Source organism: Anastrepha ludens, chromosome 2 (assembly GCF_028408465.1).
Source record: "Anastrepha ludens isolate Willacy chromosome 2, idAnaLude1.1, whole genome shotgun sequence".
Classification (NCBI taxonomy): domain Eukaryota; kingdom Metazoa; phylum Arthropoda; class Insecta; order Diptera; family Tephritidae; genus Anastrepha; species Anastrepha ludens.
The window spans coordinates 37,932,046-37,953,450 of record NC_071498.1 but is presented as its reverse complement, the minus strand read 5'-3'; the positions used below and the strand labels follow the sequence as shown (position 1 = coordinate 37,953,450).

General features: G+C 38.2%; 1 protein-coding gene across 3 annotated transcripts in view; it reads left to right on the top strand.

Moving 5' to 3' along the window:
• Positions 1 to 14,867, top strand: part of LOC128868866 (8-oxo-dGDP phosphatase NUDT18) — a 32,325-nt gene extending 17,458 nt beyond the window's left edge. For all 3 annotated transcript variants that reach the window (XM_054111432.1, XM_054111439.1, XM_054111448.1), the window contains 2 exons: positions 13,321 to 13,656; positions 13,735 to 14,867. In XM_054111432.1, coding sequence (XP_053967407.1) covers positions 13,380 to 13,656; positions 13,735 to 14,507 — 1,050 coding nt within the window. In that variant the 5' untranslated portion in view covers positions 13,321 to 13,379 and the 3' untranslated portion in view covers positions 14,508 to 14,867. The remainder of the gene's footprint in view (positions 1 to 13,320; positions 13,657 to 13,734) is intronic.
• The last annotated feature ends 6,538 nt before the right edge of the window (positions 14,868 to 21,405 follow it).

The following is a 21,405-nucleotide window of genomic DNA, read 5'->3' as shown; positions in this document are numbered from 1 at the left end:
TGAGGGATGCCCATTTTGGCTGCTTGTTCTCCCACAGACCAAAAGCCAGTTATGACTGCCGTTAGTCTTCATGTTTATCAATGTTTCATGTTTTTTATTTTAGGGAAATTTCACTCTTGTCAGCACCTAGTGGTGTGAATACCGATTCTGCATGAGCGTTATTCATGGCAGGTCCCCTTCTTGCCAGTTCATCCTCTTTTTTCATTACCTTCGATGCTCCTATGCCCCGGGAGCTTAAGGTAGCTTTATGTTTTTCGCTCAAGGTGGTAAAGCTAGTCCTGCTTTGTTCCACCACTTTAGAGGTTGTTGTAGCCGAACCCAGTGCCTGGATTGCAGCTTGGCTATCCGAAAGAATAGTGATATTGCCCTTAAAAGAGGGATCTGGATTAGTAGCCTACAAGCTTCCCCAATTGTCAGCACTTCCGGCTGAAAGGCATTGTAAGCATTAGGAAGACGCACAGATCTTTCAATTTTAAGTCTATGAGAATATATACCAGCTCCAACACCACAATCCATTTTACTGCCTTCTGTATAGACTGTAGTGTCGAACTTGTTTAGTGAGAATCCCTTATTGCATTCTTTCCGAGATGGAAAGAGAGTGACAAAATTTCTACTGAATGTTACCGACGGGACGATGTAGTCAGTCCTCTTCGAGGTATACTGTGTTTGTCGCAGTAATAGACTGGCATTGCCATGAGCTTTTTCCTTCCAGCGACCCGCTTCATTTAACCTAATGGTTAAATGACACTCATTGTTGCCATCTTCTTGATATGTAGATCTACCGGAATAACGTGTGTCAGAGCTTTCAGGGCCTCCCTAGGACATGGTCTGATTGCACCGACTGTTATTGCACAGGCTAATCTTTGTATTCTGCTAAGTAATTTGATGTTGCATTCTCTCTCTTCATTTATCTACTTGGCAAATGTCACAGATGACATAAAAACAGATACCATCTGAGAATTATTCCCTGCTGATATCTGGGCGTCACTGCTCAGAATGATGAGAGAAATCAAGATAGATATGTCTGTCCGTCTGTCCGCCCGTCCGTGCACACTGTAACTCGAAGAGAAATTAATAATATCTTGCAGTGAAACTTTTTATACACATATTACCCTTTATCCAAGGTAGTTTGTTATTGAAAATTAACGAAATCGATCGATAACCACCCCCTTGTCTGTTTGTCTACCGCAGCTGTCAAGTTCGAAAGTATCAAAAATGGTTGGCATACGGTGAATAATTTTGCGCCATTTTGTATTATCCTCTTCATGTTGTCATACAATCATCTAATTACTTTAATTTTTCACCAATTACTAGAACACTTATTAATAATAATATTAATAAACTTAATAAAATCTATAGTGCCCTTGATTCGATTTTGTTATACCGAGATCTCTGCTTGTGTCTAATATTAGAACTTTCGATATATGAGAACGTAGGTTCGAATCTCGGTGAAACACCAAAATTAAGAAAAACATTTTTCTAATAGCGGTCGCCCCTCGGCAGGCAATGGCAAGCCTCCGAGTGTATTTGTGCCATAAAAATCCGCTCATGAAAATATCTGCCGTTGGGAGTCGGCTTGAAACTGTAGGTCCCTCCATTTGTGGAACATCATCAAGACGCACGCCACAAATAGCAGAAAGAGCTCGGCAAAGCACCCAAAAAGGGTGTACGCGCCAATTAATGACATTTTAATCATAGACTTAATAACAAAGAAATGAAATGAAATACACCTCTATCGAAGAGCACTCCAGGCTTTAGGAGACAAACACTCGACTTCTACAGCTGTAAATAGGGGTTGTATTCCTTTCTGATTAAATGTACTCTATTTCGCTACACATAGTTACACATAGTCTATTTTTGGTTGAACAAATACCCAACTCGATGGAGATGTTTTTCGAAAAAATCTTATGCTAAAAGTTCAGTTGCTATTTCACCTGCATCAAAAACGGTGTTCCTTTAGTACGCTTCGAATTTGACTAGAACATAGTCTCACACAGCAAACTTTTCATAACCTGCTAATTTATGAATCTCCAAATCAGCTGTCTCGACTGCAATACAATATAACTGTGAGCTGGTGTTTTCTGAAATTGTTTGAGTTGAACCGTCCCTTACTATTCCTCCTTCAATATTTTACACTCTTTTTAACACCATATAATAGGACTATTAATAAGTTCGTGCGGTTTTTTTTCGAAATTTGAAACTTTATTGACGTAAAATGGTTACAAATTTAATATTCAAAATATTGTCCATCGCTTACTACTACTTTTTCCCATCTTTCTGGCAATTCACGGATTCCCTTTGTGAAAAATTCGGTCGGTTTTGCCGCAATCCACGAATCGATCCATTTTTTGACTTCATCGTAATTACGGAAGTGCTGGTCAGCCAGGCCATGTTGCATCGATCGGAAGAGATAGTAATCGGATGGCGCAAGGTCTGGACTATACGGCGGGTGGGGTAGGACATCCCATTTGAGCGTTTCTAAGTATGTTTTGACCACTTGTGCAACATGTGGCCGAGCATTGTCATGTTGCAAAATAACTTTGTCGTGTCTATCGGCGTATTGCGGCCGTTTTTCTCGCAGTGCTCGGCTCAAACGCATCAATTGTCGTCGGTAGACATCCCCCGTAATCGTTTCATTCGGTTTCAGTAGCTCATAATACACAACACCCAGCTGGTCCCACCAGATACACAGCATAACCTTCAGGCCATGAATATTCTGCGCCGACGTCGATGTTGAAGCATGGCCAGGGTATCCATACGTTGCCTGACGTTTTGGATTGTCGTAATGGACCCACTTTTCATCGCCAGTCACAATTCGATGCAAAAAACCCTTTCTTTTGTGCCGTTGAAGCAGTTGTTCGCATGCCATAAAACGGCGTTCAACGTCTCTTGGCTTCAATTCATACGGCACCCAATGGCCTACCTTTCGGATCATTCCCATGGCTTTTAAACGTTTGGAAATGGTTGATTGATCAACTCCCAAAGTTTTTGCAACCTCTTCTTGCGTTTGAGCCGGATCTTGATCGAGCAATTCCTCCAATTCGGTATCCATGAACTTTGGCGGCGCACCCTCGCGTTCTTCGTCTTCCAAGCCAAAATCACCACTTTTAAAGCGTGCAAACCACTTCTGGCACGTTCGCTCAGATAGAGCATGCTCACCATAAACTTCCACCAAGATACGATGACTTTCGGCTGCTTTTTTCTTCATATTAAAATAATGAAGAAGAATTCCCCGCAAAAACACATTATTTGGCACGAAATTCGACATTTTCAAGTGTGGTAAAAATATTGTTGTTTACGCTTCAAATAAAAAACTTATACTGACGTTTGTACCTTACGACAGTAGCTCTCCAATGAATGTTTGGAAATGTGGATCGATGGAATAATAATCAAGTTACGCCATCTGTTGTAAAACCGAAACGAACTTATTCATAGTCCTATTACAATATATGTCTAGCAATTCAAAAGTAACTGTAACGGGTGCTCCAGTGGAACGTGTTAACAACTAACATACCTTGGGAACAAGGTGGTACGGATAAAGATACCAAATCTCGCATTGGCAAGGCAAGAACCGCATTTGAAATGATCTCTTCTGTTTGGCACAAAAAGAACCTTAAAAAAATAAATAATTGGCGTGTACACTTCTGTTAGGTGTTTGGCCGAGCTCCTCCTCTTATTTGTGGTGTGCGTCTTGATGTTGTTCCACAAAATGGAGGGACCTACAGTTTCAAGCCGACTCCGAACGGCAGATATTTTTATGAGGAGCTTTTTCATGGCAGAAATACACTCGGAGGTTTGCCATTGCCTGCCGAGGGGCGACCGCTATTAGAAAAATGTTTTTATTAATTTTGCTTTCACCGAGATTCGAACCAACGACCTCTCTGTGAATTCCGAATGGTAATCACGCACCAACCCATTCGGCTACGGCGGCCGAAAAGAACCTTAACTCTCATAAAAATTAAGGTCTTTCAAATCCAACGTGGTATCGGTTTTTCTTTACGGATGCTGCACATGGAAAGTGACCAAATCCATCAAATTCGAGCCTCCAAATTTTCTCAAATCACTGCCTGAAGAACATTTCTGGCTAGACACGATAGCGAATTCTGATTTGCTAAAAAGTCGCAAATGGAGTCAGTCAAAGTGCTCATAAAACGCCAAATGGAGATGGAGTGGCCATACTCCACGCAAAGACGAAAAATGCATTTTCTGAAAGGCACTGAAGTGGAATCCTCTTGCGAATGCTGTTCGCAAGTAAGGCGACCAGTCGAAAGGGAAGCTAGAAGCAGCGGAAAGAGCTGGAACGAATTAAAGTGCATTGCCAAGAAGCGCAAAAGATGGCGCGTAGGTGTGGTCGTTAATCTATGTCCCAAGAGAGATTGAGGATCAGAATAAAAAGAAGATATACATATAATAATAACGGATCGTATTTACGCAATTCAATTTTCTTATCTTCACAAATTCTTTACGTACCACTGTGACAAAATAACAGAAACTGCCGCAAAAGGAGAAAAGACGGTGCAGCTTTGCCAAAATTTACGCATCAATTGTAAAATTACATAACACTGCATGAAGTCAAGAATTTCATTTCATTTTTATTACTTGTACCGATTTGACTTCAAACTGATCGCAGTCAAATATGTCCCAAAGTCAAATGCACCACAATTACCCCTAAAAACCACGCTCACTATTTATAAGTTAACTTTAAATTTCGGTCCATCTGTCTGAAGTTACAAGCTATAACTCTCATTGTCCATGAGAGCTCAAATTAAATTTTACTAAAATATGCGCGGGTATATAAATTACGGTCAGAGCCGAATTAAACCTGCCTTACGCGTTTGTTGTTGCTCTTGATGTTGATCTTTACTGCTTTATTGTGGTCATCACTCCTATCTGCTTTGCCGTAGAAAGGGTAATCCATCAGCTGGTTTATTTTTAATTCAAATGTTGTTTTTCCACTGTTAGCTATTTCGCGCTGAAAAAAGGCAGATATTCAGTACCATAACTTTGTGGTACGAAATGGTTTGTTTTACGCTTGAAAAACGTTTGCAAATATTGATTACTTTAAAATTAATTTCAAATGTTGCCAACATTGTGCGTCTATAGAAAAAAAGCAAGTTTGAGTTGAGGCGTATTTTCAGCTCGGAGCCGCCGATTTTAACTAAAAAAATTGGCATATGTGGGATCAAAAAAACACGATAAACCAATACATTTGTAGATGGATAATTTAGACTGGATTTTGTAGTGGCAAGAAAAAGGACGCATCGCTTCTGTTGCAAATTAACTGTTTTTTCATTTTCTGATTGCTTCTAACCTGAAAGAAGATCTTAAAAGTTGGTAAGATAATAGAGCGGCCTGCAAATAACAGTTACAGAGCCCTAATAACCGCCTTTTTAAGACTTGAAATTTGAGGTGTGAACTTGGTTGGTCTTTGGTTTCAGCAGGCTGACGTGCAATGTCGTACTCGCATGAAAGCTGCAATTTGATAGCGGAGTCCTTTTTTATTTTCGGGGTTACCGCTAAAGACTGATGTTAGGCTGACAATCCAGAAACGTTTCAAACACTTAACATGACATCGGTGGTGTCGCATACCTTTGTAAAAATAATCTTACTTCTTTACCTCTTTGATTCTCATGAACTTGTTTTCAAAAGTAATTTCTATTTCAGAAAGGCAATTAAAACTCGTTACAAGCCGAAGAATTATACCCCTCCATTAAGTTAAAGAGGGTCGCTATAGCCCAGTGAGTTTATGAGTGACTACCGTTGTTGTTGTTGGAGCCGCTCAAAAAACCCTGCCAAGCACAGTGCGGTCATCAATAGTCATCGTCTATCTCATCATAGGATAGGAGAACCATCAAAGGGGGTAGAAGAAAACGGCAGTCTATTTGAAAAGGCTGTGACCAGAGGGAAAGGGGTGTGCGGTGAGAAGGTTTAAGGGAGCATGTGAAGAGGTAGTTGTGTCATACATTCCCTTGACAGCCGGTTCTATGCACCGGAATGATTCGTTGAATTTTTCTCAATTAAGGGCTACCAGCCTAGTAAACTAACCCTTGTTAGAGCAGTAGGTTAAACCCCTTCTGACTATAGTTCGATTGGTCAAGTGAGCATCAAATTGAAAAAAAAAGTTTTTTTGTGTGGCAAGATTTGTGCGTTGTGGCTTAATACACCCCACGTGCCGAATTTCGAGTTAATAGCAATTATGTTTGCTATTCGTATTGTTGAAATAAGAGTCGAAGCCATAGGAAATCAATGAAAATACAGTTCACAATTTATCGGAAGTTTTATTTTCTCTAATAAAGAAATCAATCTGTGGCCAACCCTTTATTTATGTAGATACTTATGGGCGCGCATGGTACCTTGTAATTAATGGAATATTTCTATTTCAGTTTTCCAGTTTTCTTTTTGTTCATCCATCTACATAACATTCAAGAGTCTTAGCTTCCTTAATTGGCCCTCTTATATTGCTTTACCTGTTCTTTCTTTACCGGTTCGTGTTATACTCGTTTATTAATTTTCGTATGGAGTGTGTGTTGCGCTCAAAATTTGGCGAAGTATGTCATCTTCGTTGCCATCGCCCACTCTGTATTACGAATTGGTATTTCTAAGCTTGCGATAAACATCAATAATTAGAGTTTTTAAATATGAGACTTAAAACCCAATTCAGTGTGTGAATGTCATCTGCAGAACTTAAAATTATGAGACTCAATATTATATTAGTATTATGTAAATATATACATTTTTTTTTTTAATTTTATCCAAATTCGATCGAGACTAGTTTTTAGACGGTTAGCAGACACACAAAGTTATTCAATGTTTTTGAAACTTTAATATATAATATGTATATATATATATATAATTTATATATATATGTATATATATATGTATAATAATATATATATATATGTAAAATAGAGTGCTTTAACAAAAAAGATGCAGTTTTTCTGCCGTAATTATAAAATTTATTATACTTTAATGCTTCTTTCAAAATATTTCGGAAAAATACTAAGATTTACGTGAGCTGGATAGATTTGAAAATACACATAGCCGACATTCTGTCACAGTAAATGGATCCATTCAGTGTATATCGTTCCCATGACAGTCGGTTCTACGTTACCGGAATCAACTGGATTTATATCCGGCCAAGGACTGTCACTCCAGCAGCATTCCTCGTCCAGATATGGTAGTAAAAACTTTGATTTTCGGGGGCTCTACAATGTACTCCACTCTATACCCCGTTTTGGATGTATGTTACACATTTGATAGCATTCTAGACGTGGACCAACTAAGGCTACAAAATAGTGCCAGTTTATCACCTCTTTACTAGCTTAGATGTCTATAAACTGGATAAAGAAGCAAAGCACACGCGTCTGGCCAAGAATGGGAGGTATTTCCTGTTACCCATGGCACTATTGGAAAGTTATAATTTTGATGAGGTAGAGCATTTGGTCTAGTCAGTCTCCGAAATGAATAAAGAATTTGTCTCACCAACAAGTGCTACTTTGGACCTCCTTGAATGCACAAAAACCATTATTTACAAGTTCCTCAGCCTATTTGATTGTAAAACCAAGAATGAAAGAAAACATGGAGTGAAACCGCCATTCAAAGGAGCAAAATTTACTGTACGCGATGAATACTGCAAGATATGGAACGATGAGCTGTAGAACTTTACGAATACATTGGCATATTTAGTTCGTCCAAGAGAAAAAATACTGGGGTTGGGGTTTCTAATTGGTTTCCTTTGCCGTGTCATTTATGCCTATATGTCTATAAAGGCGTGTTAGAAAATGTATTTTTACTTTTTCCTTAGGGTAGAGTAGTAAGTTGAAATCTAATTTTTTAATATCTTCGTTTCTTGGAACACGACGCGTGAGCTGTACAAACTTCCCCCGTGCGTGCGCGGCTATGAAGATTAGTATTGGTACTCTCGCTAGAGATTTGTTGTACATATTGAGGAATAAGTTCGTAGTGTTTTTGCCGAAGACTTTTATTTAAACAAAAAACAATAGTTATATGAATAAGTTAATCAATTATAAATCCGCCGTTGCTGTTTACAACCTTTTCCCACCTCTCGACCGATTTGTTGGTGCCGTTCCGCCAAAAATCGCTTGGTCTGCTGTCAAAGAAGTTGTTGAACCAGTTTTTAAGGACCTCTTTGTTATCGAAGGTGACGCCTTTCATATGGTTTGACAGAGAGCAGAAAAGATAATAATCGGTCGGTACAAGGTTCAGAGAATACGACGGTTGCTGAAGGACCTCCCATTCGAGTTTTTGGAGTGCGACTTTAACGACTTGTGCAACATGGAGCCTGGCGTTGTCGTGAAGGAGTGTGATTTGGCGATGAGATCTTTTCAGTCGAATGGCCTCATTTACGCGGTGTAGCTGGGAAATGTAGAGCTCCTCGTTGACCATGGCATTCTTTTCGAGCATTTTCCAGTGCACCATTCCCTCTCAGTCCCACCAAACACATATCATAATCTACTTTGTATGAAGATCCGGCTTGACTCTCGGCTCTGGCGTATCTTCTGGAGTCACCCACTCATTTCTTTGCTTCATATTGATGTATAGGCACCATTTTTCCTTTTCGGTATAAAAGACGTTGTTTATGACCGCAAGAAGCGATTTGAAGATGTTTTTCTTAGTTTTTTTCGTTGAGCTCATGAGACACCCAGGCTTCTAATTTTTCGGTAAATCCCATTGAATAAAGGTGATTGAGAATCGTTTTATAATCGCAGTTAATTTTTTCCGCCAATTCACGACTGGTTTGGCGACCGTTCTCCTTCAAAAAAGATTTGAGACGTATTCAGAAGACCTTCCGAGACGGGACGTGTCATCAACGTCAAAGTCGCCATTTTTGAACTTTGCAAATCATTTTCGTGCTGCTGCCTACACGTCGCAAATTTCTTACTTCGGGAGCTTTTTGACCTGTTGAGATGTTAATTTTTTCTTCCTGGGTATTCCATTTCTGAGCCTCAAAACTAATAAAAAGAGGTTGTCTGTAAAGTCGGTTTACTGACGATAGTTTATCGTGACAACGTCATAAGAAAATATTGATGGAATGGTTGCAATTTTCAAAACAAAATTTTAATTTTATTTGTTTGATAGATATTTTGTTTGGAAATAGAGGAGGAGGTAAATGGAATTGCAATGGAATGACGAAACATTTATCAAATTCATGAAAGATATCTTCAATTTCGATTGTGCATCAGACGTTAATAAGTCAACAACACGAAGAGGCAACATCAGCGATTTGACTTTCTCAAGACACATTACACTTGAAACACTCCCTTTCATTTCCTATTTTTCCTATCATCGTTTATTCTCAACAGAGAATTGGTTCATTACCATGCACACAGGAAGAAGGCATATGCAAATACAAGTATGTGAATTTATATACAAATGCGCATATACATACATATACATACATATATATGCTCACTCAAGTAGGACAGAGCCAGATGTCGAACGTTGCCGAACGCGAGGACCGATTGTACTCTTTGTCGTTCGTTCCGCGCTCTCGCTTGCAGTTCAAGCACATTAGCTTACATTTGCTTGCGTACGGAATAGATTCGTATATTTGATATGTCCATATGATTTGTATGCATCTTTACATATAGATTTATTCTTTTTGAAAATTGCGCGAAATTGTATATGTATATGCATGTTTATATACATATATTAGTATACAACATATCTTATAAGGTATATGGTAAATATTACCATACATTTTTTCCTTCATATATAATAAAAAATTAATAATAATAACATTAAAACAACAGGTATTATTAACAAACTTGGTTTTATTTTAAATTCTTCAAGTAAATCAAATTAATAATAATCAGTAAGAAGGCATATGCAAATACAAATACGTGAGTTTATATATGTACATTTGCGCATATACATACATACAGTGCGCTCGGGAAAACGTCAACTAATTAAAACCACGAGTGTTGACGTTTAATAAATTGTTGACGTTTATGAATGTAGAAACTTGGAATAAAAAACATATTGATAGTGTGCTTTAAACGTTTTTATTGACTATAACCTTAAACTAAACATAAACAAATACAAAAAAAGAACAAAAAAGGCTTTCAGCCTAACTAAAACTAAAGGAACGCATTTCAAAAGAGATCACATTTCACATACATACTTATGCATCTAAAAAAAATCGGTTATTTTTTTCTGTTGTTTTTTCCTTTCCAATACTTGGAAGAGAGCTTTCTCTCGTAAACGTCTTAATACATTTAGGTCATTTTGCTCAACATTCTCGCATTGAGCCCAATCCAAAGCCCGGTTAAATATTTCGACATCTTCGTTTGGTTTTATTGTCTTTTTTAAAAGAAAATCTGTTACCTAAAATTAGAAAATCTTAGCTATTAAAAGCGATATTTTTCTGTAGCAGAACAAATATTAACCTGTGGCACAAAGGATTTGTGAAACCAATCGTAGAAAATAGCTGATGTCATCGATGAGGACTTGGAACTCTTGTACTCAGTTGGGCAGTTAAAATTTTTGAAAATGCGTGGATTTTTTGCCTTCCCAATCACCAACAATCTAAGCTTATGATTTCCGGAAGCATTAGCACAACATAAAAAAGTAACGCGTTGTTTTTCTGTCTTTACGCCCGGAGCAGTTTTTTCTTTTCAGACTTTTCTGGCAAAATTTTCCAAAATAAGCCAGACTCATCAGCATTGTACAATTGATCATGGCAAAGACCCATTTCTTCAATTTTTTGTTTAAGTTTGATTTTAAATGGTTCGACCAGCAAAGGCTGTGAAGATAGTTTTTCTCCAGTTATTTTAAGCAGGCGAACTCCATATCTTTTTTTAAAACCTTGCAACCATCCATCACTTGCGTTAAAAGAACATTCCTTTTCTTTTATTTTTAGATGAATCTCTTTAGCCTTTTGTTTGAGCGCTAATGCATTAACCGGACAATGCTTTTCTCTCTGCTTTACAAACCATTGATACAGGCGCTTTTCCATTTTCGGCAACTCTGATGCTCTTAATGTCTTTCTTTTTCTCTGGCCGGAAAGCGTATTATTGACGCAGTCAAAAATTTTATTTTTTTTCATTTTTATCTTGCTAATTGTTGATTTTGAGATACCATATTGTTTTGCCAAAGCTACCGCACTTGCACCCTTTTCTAATAAATCCAAAATATTTACCTTTTCTTGTAATTTAAGCACTTTCGGTTGTTTTGAACACATTTTGGTAATGTGGCACTTACGAGAACGAAAAATCAACTGAATATAAAAAGACAACACATTGAGATGGAATTTTTTTTCTATTCTATATACATAAATATGTATGTACTTAAATATAAGGGGAATACCCGAATTCTGAACTAATTTCATGAAATAAATGTGTGTGTGTGATCAAAACTGTGTATTTTAACTGTTGCTTAATTCAAAATTTTGATTTATTTAAAGTTGACGTTTTAGAGCTTTGTGGTTTGGTTGACGTTTTAGAGTAGACAATGTAAAAAATTGAGGGTTGACGTTTTGGGATGTTGACGTAAACTAGTGTTGACGTTTTCCCGAGTGCACTGTATATACGCTCACTTAAGTAGGAGAGAGCAAGATGTCGAACGTTGCCTTTCGTTTGCTTTGTTTGCTTTGTCGTTCGTTCCGCGCTTTCGCTTGCAGTTCATTTAAGGTAACGACAATAAGCAAGGTAACGACAAATGAGCAAGGTAACGGCAATGAGCAAGGTAACACTAATGAGCAAGGTAACGACACATTTTTTCGTGCGTGCAGCCTGTTAAATCGAATTATAAGACGTTATCACGTCAAAAGTTAAATAACTTAAAAATACAATCAGCTTAATTTTGTAGAATAGAAAGAGTTCTATCGACTGAAAACTTACCCTTTGCCAAACAGCAAACAAATCGTTGTTAAATAAAAAAATATAGAAACGCTATGAACTTATTCTCCAACCCAATATATAATTTATTAACTATTCTAGTAACCATTATAACTTGGAAGAATTAAAAATAATTTGAAGATAAAATTTTATTAGTTCAAGCAATTGAATCAGCTTGGTCCACGATTTCTTTTAAATACCTCAGATCGCAAACAAATAATTCTATACAGCCCAACCAATAGAAAATAGAGTGCAAATGGATATAATGTAAAGGATTCGTAGAAACAGTAAATGCTCAATTGCAAATTTACGAAGACGTCACGAATTTGGAAGTCGCTTTATCTAAAGCTGCTTTGCGCTATTTTTGTTCACTGCGCTCTTGACTCGTGGCTCAGTTACTCAATCTTCTCTATAGAATTTGCTGTTGTCTTTATTTAGCTGATTAAAAATATTTTCCTTTCGTAATTTAAGTGTCGGTCAACAGTTCGCATGCCACACTCATTGCTTTTTGTGATTGTTGATTTCGAGATGTGACACACTTTTTATATCAGGTACCACGACGTTCAGTGTACATTGTTGCGGCCAACATCTGGCCGTTAAACGGCTCTCAGCGATTTTGAAGCAATCAGCTGGTTTACTGACGTCACCGGGATTATGACAGCGGTTTGTTTAGGAAAGAGGTGATATTTTATAAGTGATATTGTATTATGATGCATCAACACAGTCCCCTTCCATGTTACTCCGTTGCCGTCTGAACAACGGCTGATTTCACGAGCGTGCGAATACGGATGAAGTAAACGGGCAAAATTCTGCTGCCGAAGCCTCTATTACGTGTCAACCGAAGTTACTCTCACAATCTTGTAATGTATCGACCTTGGTGAGGTACTCCAATAGTCTACTTATTCTTATATAGCCTTACAAACGTTTTTCGGTTTATGATGAAGTGGAGAATTAGTGTCTATTACCTCCCTCAACGAAGTTGTCCCAGTTTTTCATACCAAGCACGCGCTGTTGCTTTCGCTTTCGAACCTTTCATTTCATTTATTGCCCAAAATCATTTTAACATAGGAGTTTACAAAGTTATGATAAAATTAGATTATTTAGCATTATCCTAACATACATTTGTATTTATCTAGGAGCTTAAAACTTATTTTTCTTTTGATCATACAATAGGTTATCATTATTATTTGGAATGTCTTTGGCATAATTTTAAAACTTATTTATATTCCTTTGAGTATCGAATGGAGTTAGATTTGTTGCAATTGTATTTTTTTTAAATACACAGCTATTATAGAACTCGTTTGGTTCATGAGAATCCAAATGGTACACTACAAATCGGATTAATAGTAGTGTTTTTTGGTACGCTTGAAGTCATGTCCGTTCTTCGCACATTGACATATGTACATATAAATTTATGTTTAAATAAATATAATATTTTCTTCTTACGATTTATTTCATCCAGCGAAACCACTAAGCCTGTCATTCAACTGAGTGTGAGGGTGCTTCCGCCTGCGCTTCGAAATGCCTCAGACCAACTCCCAAAATGCCGCAGATGCTATAGAGCAAAAGCTGCTTGGCATACTCGCTGCACAAGATCTTGGTGATATAACACAGGAGCTATGCGATTTCTCACTCGAGGAGCAAAATGCAACCGCCGAGGCTCAAGGCATACAACCAAGCGCTGCAGCCGACTATGTACCTGTGCTGGGTAAATCTGTGACATACATTGTAGCCTGTGTATTGTTCAATGAGAGGGACGAGGTTCTAATGATGCAAGAGGCTAAGCAATCGTGTGCTGGTAAGTTAAAAGTATACCAATAAATCAGAGCAGTTGGCATATTTTGAAATGTTTTCTTTTCCCTACTTTTTGTTCTAGGCAAGTGGTATCTCCCAGCTGGACGCATGGAGAACGGTGAAACCATCTGCGAGGCCGCAGTGCGTGAGGTATATGAAGAGACCGGTCTAAACGTGAACATCACTACACTTCTGGCCATCGAAGTGGCGGGCGGCTCTTGGTTCCGCTTTGTGCTCACTGGCCGTGTAACTGGTGGCACACTGAAAACACCCGCACAAGCAGATAACGAATCATTACAAGCAAAATGGATATCTAGGCTCTCCGAATTGCCATTGCGCGCCAATGACATTCTAAATCTAATTGATATTGGTCGCTCGTATAATGAGCGGGCCTCTACACCACAAGCGCTAATTTATCATCCAGATGTTTTGCCAACCAGATACTCACACCACAAAAACTACTTGCGCGTTGTGGCAGTAATACGCAAACGCGCTACCAATTCTTTAAATGTGCTTGTTAGTGAAAAGAATGTGCATCACTTCCCCACAGTCGAGGTGCATCCTCAGCGTAGCCTTCACTCGACGCTACGCAAATTTATGATCGAACTATTCGGCGCGGAGTTGCCACAGCATCGACCGCATGGCATACTCAGCGTAGAACACTGTCCCTCACCGATGCCACACACCACCGATGGTATTTGTCTGAATGTGTTGGTAGTCTTCCGACCGCCGTTGGAAGAGGTGGCACTCATCGGCAAGTGCACATGGCATGAGTTGGGACGTGCGCTTGAAGAGAAACTGGCACGTATACTCTCGAATAAATATTCCACAATACCGTTGAATGTTATACGGTAGATGCGCAGAGGCTGCGTTAGCTTAGTCTGGTGGTCAGTGGCATTTAGGGAAGTGAAAGTTATTTGACGCAATATGTAGTGAATAAAAGCAATAGTTTGTAAAACTATTTAAACAGATGTTTATTACGTGTGTACATGCATACATACATTTGTACGCATGTATTTATTAAGGCGAACAAACTCATAAATCAACAAGTGGCGAGAAATCAAAAGAGCGCATTTCTATGGTAGCGGGGGGTGCGCGATTACACATATACAGTAATATTTATTTTTTAAATATTTTGATTTTATATACACCAATCATTGTTTATTAAGTTGCTGTTATAAAAATTTTTATGTTATAAATAAAAATTTCATGTTAACTACTACGTAATGCATCGCTGTTGATTTTCTTGCGAGATTTGAAATATCATAAATATTGTAGAGGGTATTCCATCGGTTGGGGTGATGAACTTTAAAATCATTTTTATAGATCTTGAGTGACAGTCAACATATTCGACGCGTTACATGCTCGAAGGATCCGGCGAAACTAGATAATATCTCTCGTACGCTGGCATTACAACAACTTAAAATGCAGGATTTTTCACAATGGCAATCTGTCGGAAAGCATTCCGACCAGGGGTGGCGTACGGCAAGGCTGTCTATGGTCTCCTTTGAATTCTCAAAAAATATTTATTTATTCATCAATCAATTTCTATTTTACCTCCTTCAAAGTAGCCCTTTACCTCCTTCAAAGTAATCCTCAGATATAATACACTTGTGTCAGCGTTTTTTCCAATCCTCGAAGCAGTTCTGATATGCACGTTTTGGTATGTCCTAGAGCTCTCTCAGCAATTCGGTTTTTATCTTCTCAATCGTCGCAAAACGCCGTTCTTTCATGGGTATCTTCAATCTTGGGAACAGGAAAAAGTCACTGGGGGCCAAATCTGGTGAATACGGTGGCTGAGGCATGATAACAGCGTTGTTTTTGGCCAAATAATCTCTCAGAAGCAAAGATGAGTGAGCAGCTGCATTATCATGATACAAAAGCAATGCATTTTTTCCACAATATTTTTGTATTGCTTCACGCAAATGACGCATAACTTCAAAGTAATACTCCTTTTTGACACACTTTTATTAGGTCGGGTTGTATGTATGTATGTATGTATGTATGCATGTAACGGAATCTTTGAGCTTAATTTTCACTGGCTTCTAAAAATCTGATCGACTTGAAATTTTGCACACCTATCAAGGACCGATGACAATGCAATAATTTGATAAAAGTTTTCCATTATCCTTATTAGGATTGCTAGGATTAATATTTTCTTTTTTTATCTGTGGCCAAAAAGTAAGGTAAATTTGGTTGTAAAATGAAAAATCTTTATTTATTCTTGTAAACCAATTTTATCCCCTTCAAAATAATCCCCTCTCGATAAAATACACCTATGCCAACGATTTTTCCAATCCCCGAAACATGCCAAATAGTCCATTTCCGGTATAGCCATCAGCACCTTCTTAGATTCAGCTTCTATCTCCTCAATCGACTCGAAATGCGTTCCCAGGAGTGGCCTCTTGAGTTTTGGGAATAGCCAGAAGTCACACGGAGCCAAATCAGGCGAATACGGTGGTTGCGGAACGATATGCGTGGAATTTTTGGCGAAATGGTCACGAAGAACGAGTGCAGTGTGAGACGGTGCATTATCGTGATGCAAAAACCAAGAGTTGTTGACCCATAATTCTGGTCTTTTTAGATGAATTGCTTCACGTAAACGACGTATAACGCTCAAATAATATTCTTTATTAACAGTTTGGCCAGGTGGAAGGAATTCATAGTGCACCACACCACGAAAATCGAAAAAAAACTGGCCAATGGAGTGGGGTAGCCGTTTCTCAGGCTCCCTCCACGAAATAAGTTCTTCATCCCGATTACTTCTTTATCACGGCCGATAACTGCATAGCTTTAGACTCACACTCGATAAGAAAGGAATTAAATATTATATAACACGAATATATCGAATCATTAATTCACTGACTGCAATGATAACAATAATTTTCATTCATAATAAAAAATAGTTTAAAAAAAAAACTAAAAAACACGCTTTTTTGCTAATCGAACTAAAAAGTAGAAAATAAAAAAATAGTTTAAAAAAACTAAAAAACACGCTTTTATTGCCAATCGAACTAAAAAGTATAAAATAAATTTTAATGACAAAGAGACCTATAATGAAGTAATAGCACTTGAACGATCAGTCATAGTCAACTGCCTCAGAACAGAATTATAACAAAAATTAAGATACAAATAGAATAATTCAAATTAGAGTTAAAAGCGTGGGATGCATTTTGCTTCACTTTCATAACCTTCTGTACACAGGTAGTTGCCAGTAGAATGATTGTAATATTTACTATATCAAGCATCCCACGCTTTTAACTCTAATTTGAATTAATCTATTTATATCTTAATTTTTGTTATAATTCTGTTCTGAGGTAGTTGACTATGACTGATCGTTCAAGTGCTATTACTTCATTATAGGTCTCTTTGTCATTAAAATTTATTTTATACTTTTTAGTTCGATTGGCAATAAAAGCGTGTTTTTTAGTTTTTTTAAACTATTTTTTATTTACTGTACAACCTTGTGGTAGAGCTCCTGATGCACTAGACCATGGTAATCAAAGACAACAAACTTAACATTTGATCGAACTTGGCGTGTTTTTTTTTTTTTTGTTCTTGTCTCTCCTGGACTATTCCATTGGGACGATTGGGGTTTGTTTTCGATGTCATAACCATATACCAATGATTCGTCACCAGTTATGACCCTTTTAGGCAAATCTGGATCATCGTTGACGTCATTCAACAATTCCTGAGCGATGCTCATGCGTCGTTGTTTTTGGTAAAATTTCAGCAGTTTTGAAACGAACTTCACAGCCACACGCTTCATGCCCAAAACTTCCGAAAAGATTGCATAACAAGAGCCAACCGATATGCCGACGATTCTCCATAACAATTTTCTTCACTTTCCAGGGCGTCCAGAGCTTGTACCACTTGTGATCATTTTTTTTTACTCAGAGTACTCCCACCGTACGCCACTGTCAACATTTCAAGTGTTTTTGTTAATTCCATTTTGTGCACAAAATGTGATGCAACTTCTTTGATCCACTTTTTTTGATAGTAGAAAAAAATTGCCGAACACGCAAAACATATGTTTTATTTATGCCTCTCACAAACAAGCTAAATATGACGTATTGCTAAAACCGTGAACATATCTTCGAGACGAGGGTACCAACATAAAAAAATAATATATTAATAATCCAAAGTCGAATGTACGTAGTCCGCGGAATTTGAAAATTCACTTAATTTTTTTAACACACCTCTTATGTCTTCTCTACGTCAAACACACCGTCATGCAGAACAACATTGGCGATCTCATTGAATGCAGAACTAAAAAAATAAATCAAACGAAAGCCATGAAAATTCGGTCCATGAGCCGCCGCCCGTTCCGCTTCGATCTATTTGGTGGTCGAGCATCCTTAGCGCACACACAAAATTACGGATTTTTAAGTCAAATGTACAACCAGTACTCTTGTATGGATCGGAAACCTGACTCACAAACAATTGGATTGAAAACATAATTCAAATGTGTGTGAACAGATGTTTACGCAGGATATTGAAGATCTGGTGGCCCAACATCATAAGTAACGACGATCTATACGAGAGGTGCAAAATTCAGCCAGTAGCTGACTTGATAAAACTGCGAAAGTGAAGGTAGATTGGGCATACTCTTCACAGCGATGCAAATGAAATCTGTCGTCAAGCACTGGATTGGAATCCATTTTTTTTTCCCCCAACCTTAACTTTAAGATCGTTCCACAGATTTTCAATGGAGTTAAGGTCCGGGTTTTGTACTGGCCAATCTAGAACTGCAATTTTTTTTGTGGAAAACCAATTTTTCAATACTTTTGCTGTATGCTTGGGGTTGTTATCATGACTGAATAACCAGTTTAGTAGTTTGGACCCGAAGGAATATAGTTCCATCGTATCTTTGAGAACATCAAGATAAGCAAACTTATCCATATTGCCATTTAATCTCCCTACTGGGCTAACCCCTTTCTAAGAAAATTATTCCCAAACTTTAAAGTTACGCCCACCGTGTTTTGAGGTCTTTATGGTGTACCGAGAATTAGACTCTTGGTTTTTTCACGATGAACAAAAGTTTTGCTATCACTACCAATCGTTTGAGTTTACGTCTTTGCTTTTGCGCGCACTGAATGACACTACAGTAGTCGGGGAACCAGAAACTGAAGGAGATTCTCAGATAATCAGAATGTACAAAACCGCCCACCCTGCGCTCAAGCTTTTAGCCATCTGTGTATACAGGCGTCCCTCGTATAACACGGTTAATTCGTACCGTGCTATATCGAAACCGTGTTATACGGAACAAGGTATACCGTGTAGTATCGATACCTTGTCTTGTGTTATATCGAAACCGTGTTATACGAAACCTTGAAATAATATAAATAAAGCCAAGGTGTCCCGTGTTGTATCGAATACAAATCTTAAGGTGTAAAATTTTATGATAGCTGAAATTTCGTTCCAAATACTATATAAATGAAAAAGGAAGTTACCTTGAAGTTTTTATTTCGAAAACTGTATCAACTTCCTTTACAAAGGACAAAACGCATATGTACTTTCACTTCTCAAAACGAAATGAGATATCTTTTTATAGCAATGAATTTGGGGTATTCCCCTTATTGAATGGAAAAAAAAAGTACAAATTTAAAATGCATATTTTTTAAAATCGTGTTATATTAATATCAATTCTTGTACTGTTAATATCGAAACCGTGTTTTACAAGTACCGTGTTATACGAGGGACGCCATGAATGAACTCGCCATGTCTTTCATCATCCCGTTCCCACTCTTCCCTCGAGGGTAAGAAGCCGCACTGCGTGGTGCCTACAGATCTACCCGAAGCAGGTTTAATGTCGCATATAATGCTTTCGATGGTGTGCTTCACATTGCATCGGTTGTGAGAGCAGATGCGTTCTTCACACCCTTCTCAAGGACATTCCCCCCTACTACAATTCCATAGTAGAGAACTGACTAACTACCGCTGTATGGAGCCAATGTATTATTCTGGGTTCCAACTCCCATTTTTCCCCAATTAGCTTTCTGCAGGAGTACAACCCCGTCATTGATTTGCGTACTTTATCTGCGACTGTCAGCACCCAATTTAGCTTCCTATGTAGATATTTAGCTCCTTTTGTTACTCTAATGGGTTTTCTTCCTAGGGATACTTGTTTATGAGCAAATGTTTTATGTATCCTGCTAAACTATATCAGATCCGTTTGTTCCGAACTTACTTCTAGTCATCTGTGAGAGTCTACTGAGAGACTTTGTTGAAGATCACAAGAAGATCAATGCTGGGAAGTGTTTATATAAAAAAAAAAAATAAATAAATAATTGGCGCGTACACTTCTGTTAGGTGTTTGGCCGAGCTCCTCCTCCTATTTGTGGTGTGCGTCTTGATGTTGTTCCACAAATGGAGGGACCTACAGTTTTAAGCCGACTCCGAACGGCAGATATTTTTATGAGGAGCTTTTTCATGGCAGAAATACACTCGGAGGTTTGCCATTGCCTGCCGAGGGGCGACCGCTATTAGAAAAATGTTTTTATTAATTTTGCTTTCACCGAGATTCGAACCAACGACCTCCTGCGAATTCCGAATGGTAATCACGCACCAACCCATTCGGCTACGGCGGCCGCCGAAGTGTTTATATAGTTATATATAATTGGCGCGTACAACCTTATTGGGTGGTTGACCGATCTGCTCCTTCTATTTGTGGCATGCGTCTTTATGTTATTCCACAAATGGAGGGACCTACATTTTTAAGCCGAATCCGAACGGTAGATATTTTTTGTGATGAGCTTTTTCATGGCAGAAATAGACTTGGAGTTTTGCCATTGGCTGCCGAACGGCAACCTCTATTAAAAACAAAAAACTTTTTCATCATTTTGATGTTTCACGCACGGAGATCGAACCTACGTACTCCGAATGGGAGTCACGCACCAACGCATTCGGCTACAGCGGTCGGCAAATGGGCATAAAAATGGGGTAAATCGGAAAAAAAAATATTTTTGTTAATTCTGTTTTGTTAGGCTAGGTTAGGTTAGCCTGGTTGGCGTTAAGACACGCATAGACTTTTTGGTCCCTTGCGATACCAGATGGGGACCGACCTTTATGAATACTGAAAGTAGACATCATGTAGGATGTCAGCTCTTTTGACGAATCTAAGCAGAGCTGGGAGATCCGCTTTTGAGACGTCCTCCAGACCCTCAAACAGCGGGGCTCCGAGGCATTTTAAACACGTTTCTAATAATGCCGGGCAAACGCACAGAAGGTGTTCTAAAGTTTCCTCGGCATCCTCTCTACATTTCCTGCATTTTCCCGCTTTAGCATTCCCTATCTTGTACGCATGTGCAGCCAATAGATTTTGACCTGCCAGCTATACCTATAATACTCGTATTAGTTCTGCAGCCTTTTCGCGAGAGCGTAAGTGCGAATTGAGTCAGTTTTTTGTCGTTAGTTCTACACATAACTTTTGCTGTTTTGTATATGGTCAGATTAGTCCACTTAGCTTCCACTCGCTTTTTCATGTAGTCGTCCATTATTGTATACTGTATTTAGCGGTTTTAGTATGTCGTTCTCTTGTTCGAATGGTAGCAGCACTTTTTGCTATCTCATCTACTATTTCGTTTCCCATAATGCCTTTGTGACCAGGTACCAAATAGATATGCAGCCTTCTGTTTTGTTCAAAATAAACCATTTTTTAGATCATCCTGCATTTGTGGAGTTCGGTTCTGCTCAAGCATATACTCTTCTTCTACCTATGCTGTTCTTTAATTAATTAATAATTCATTATTTT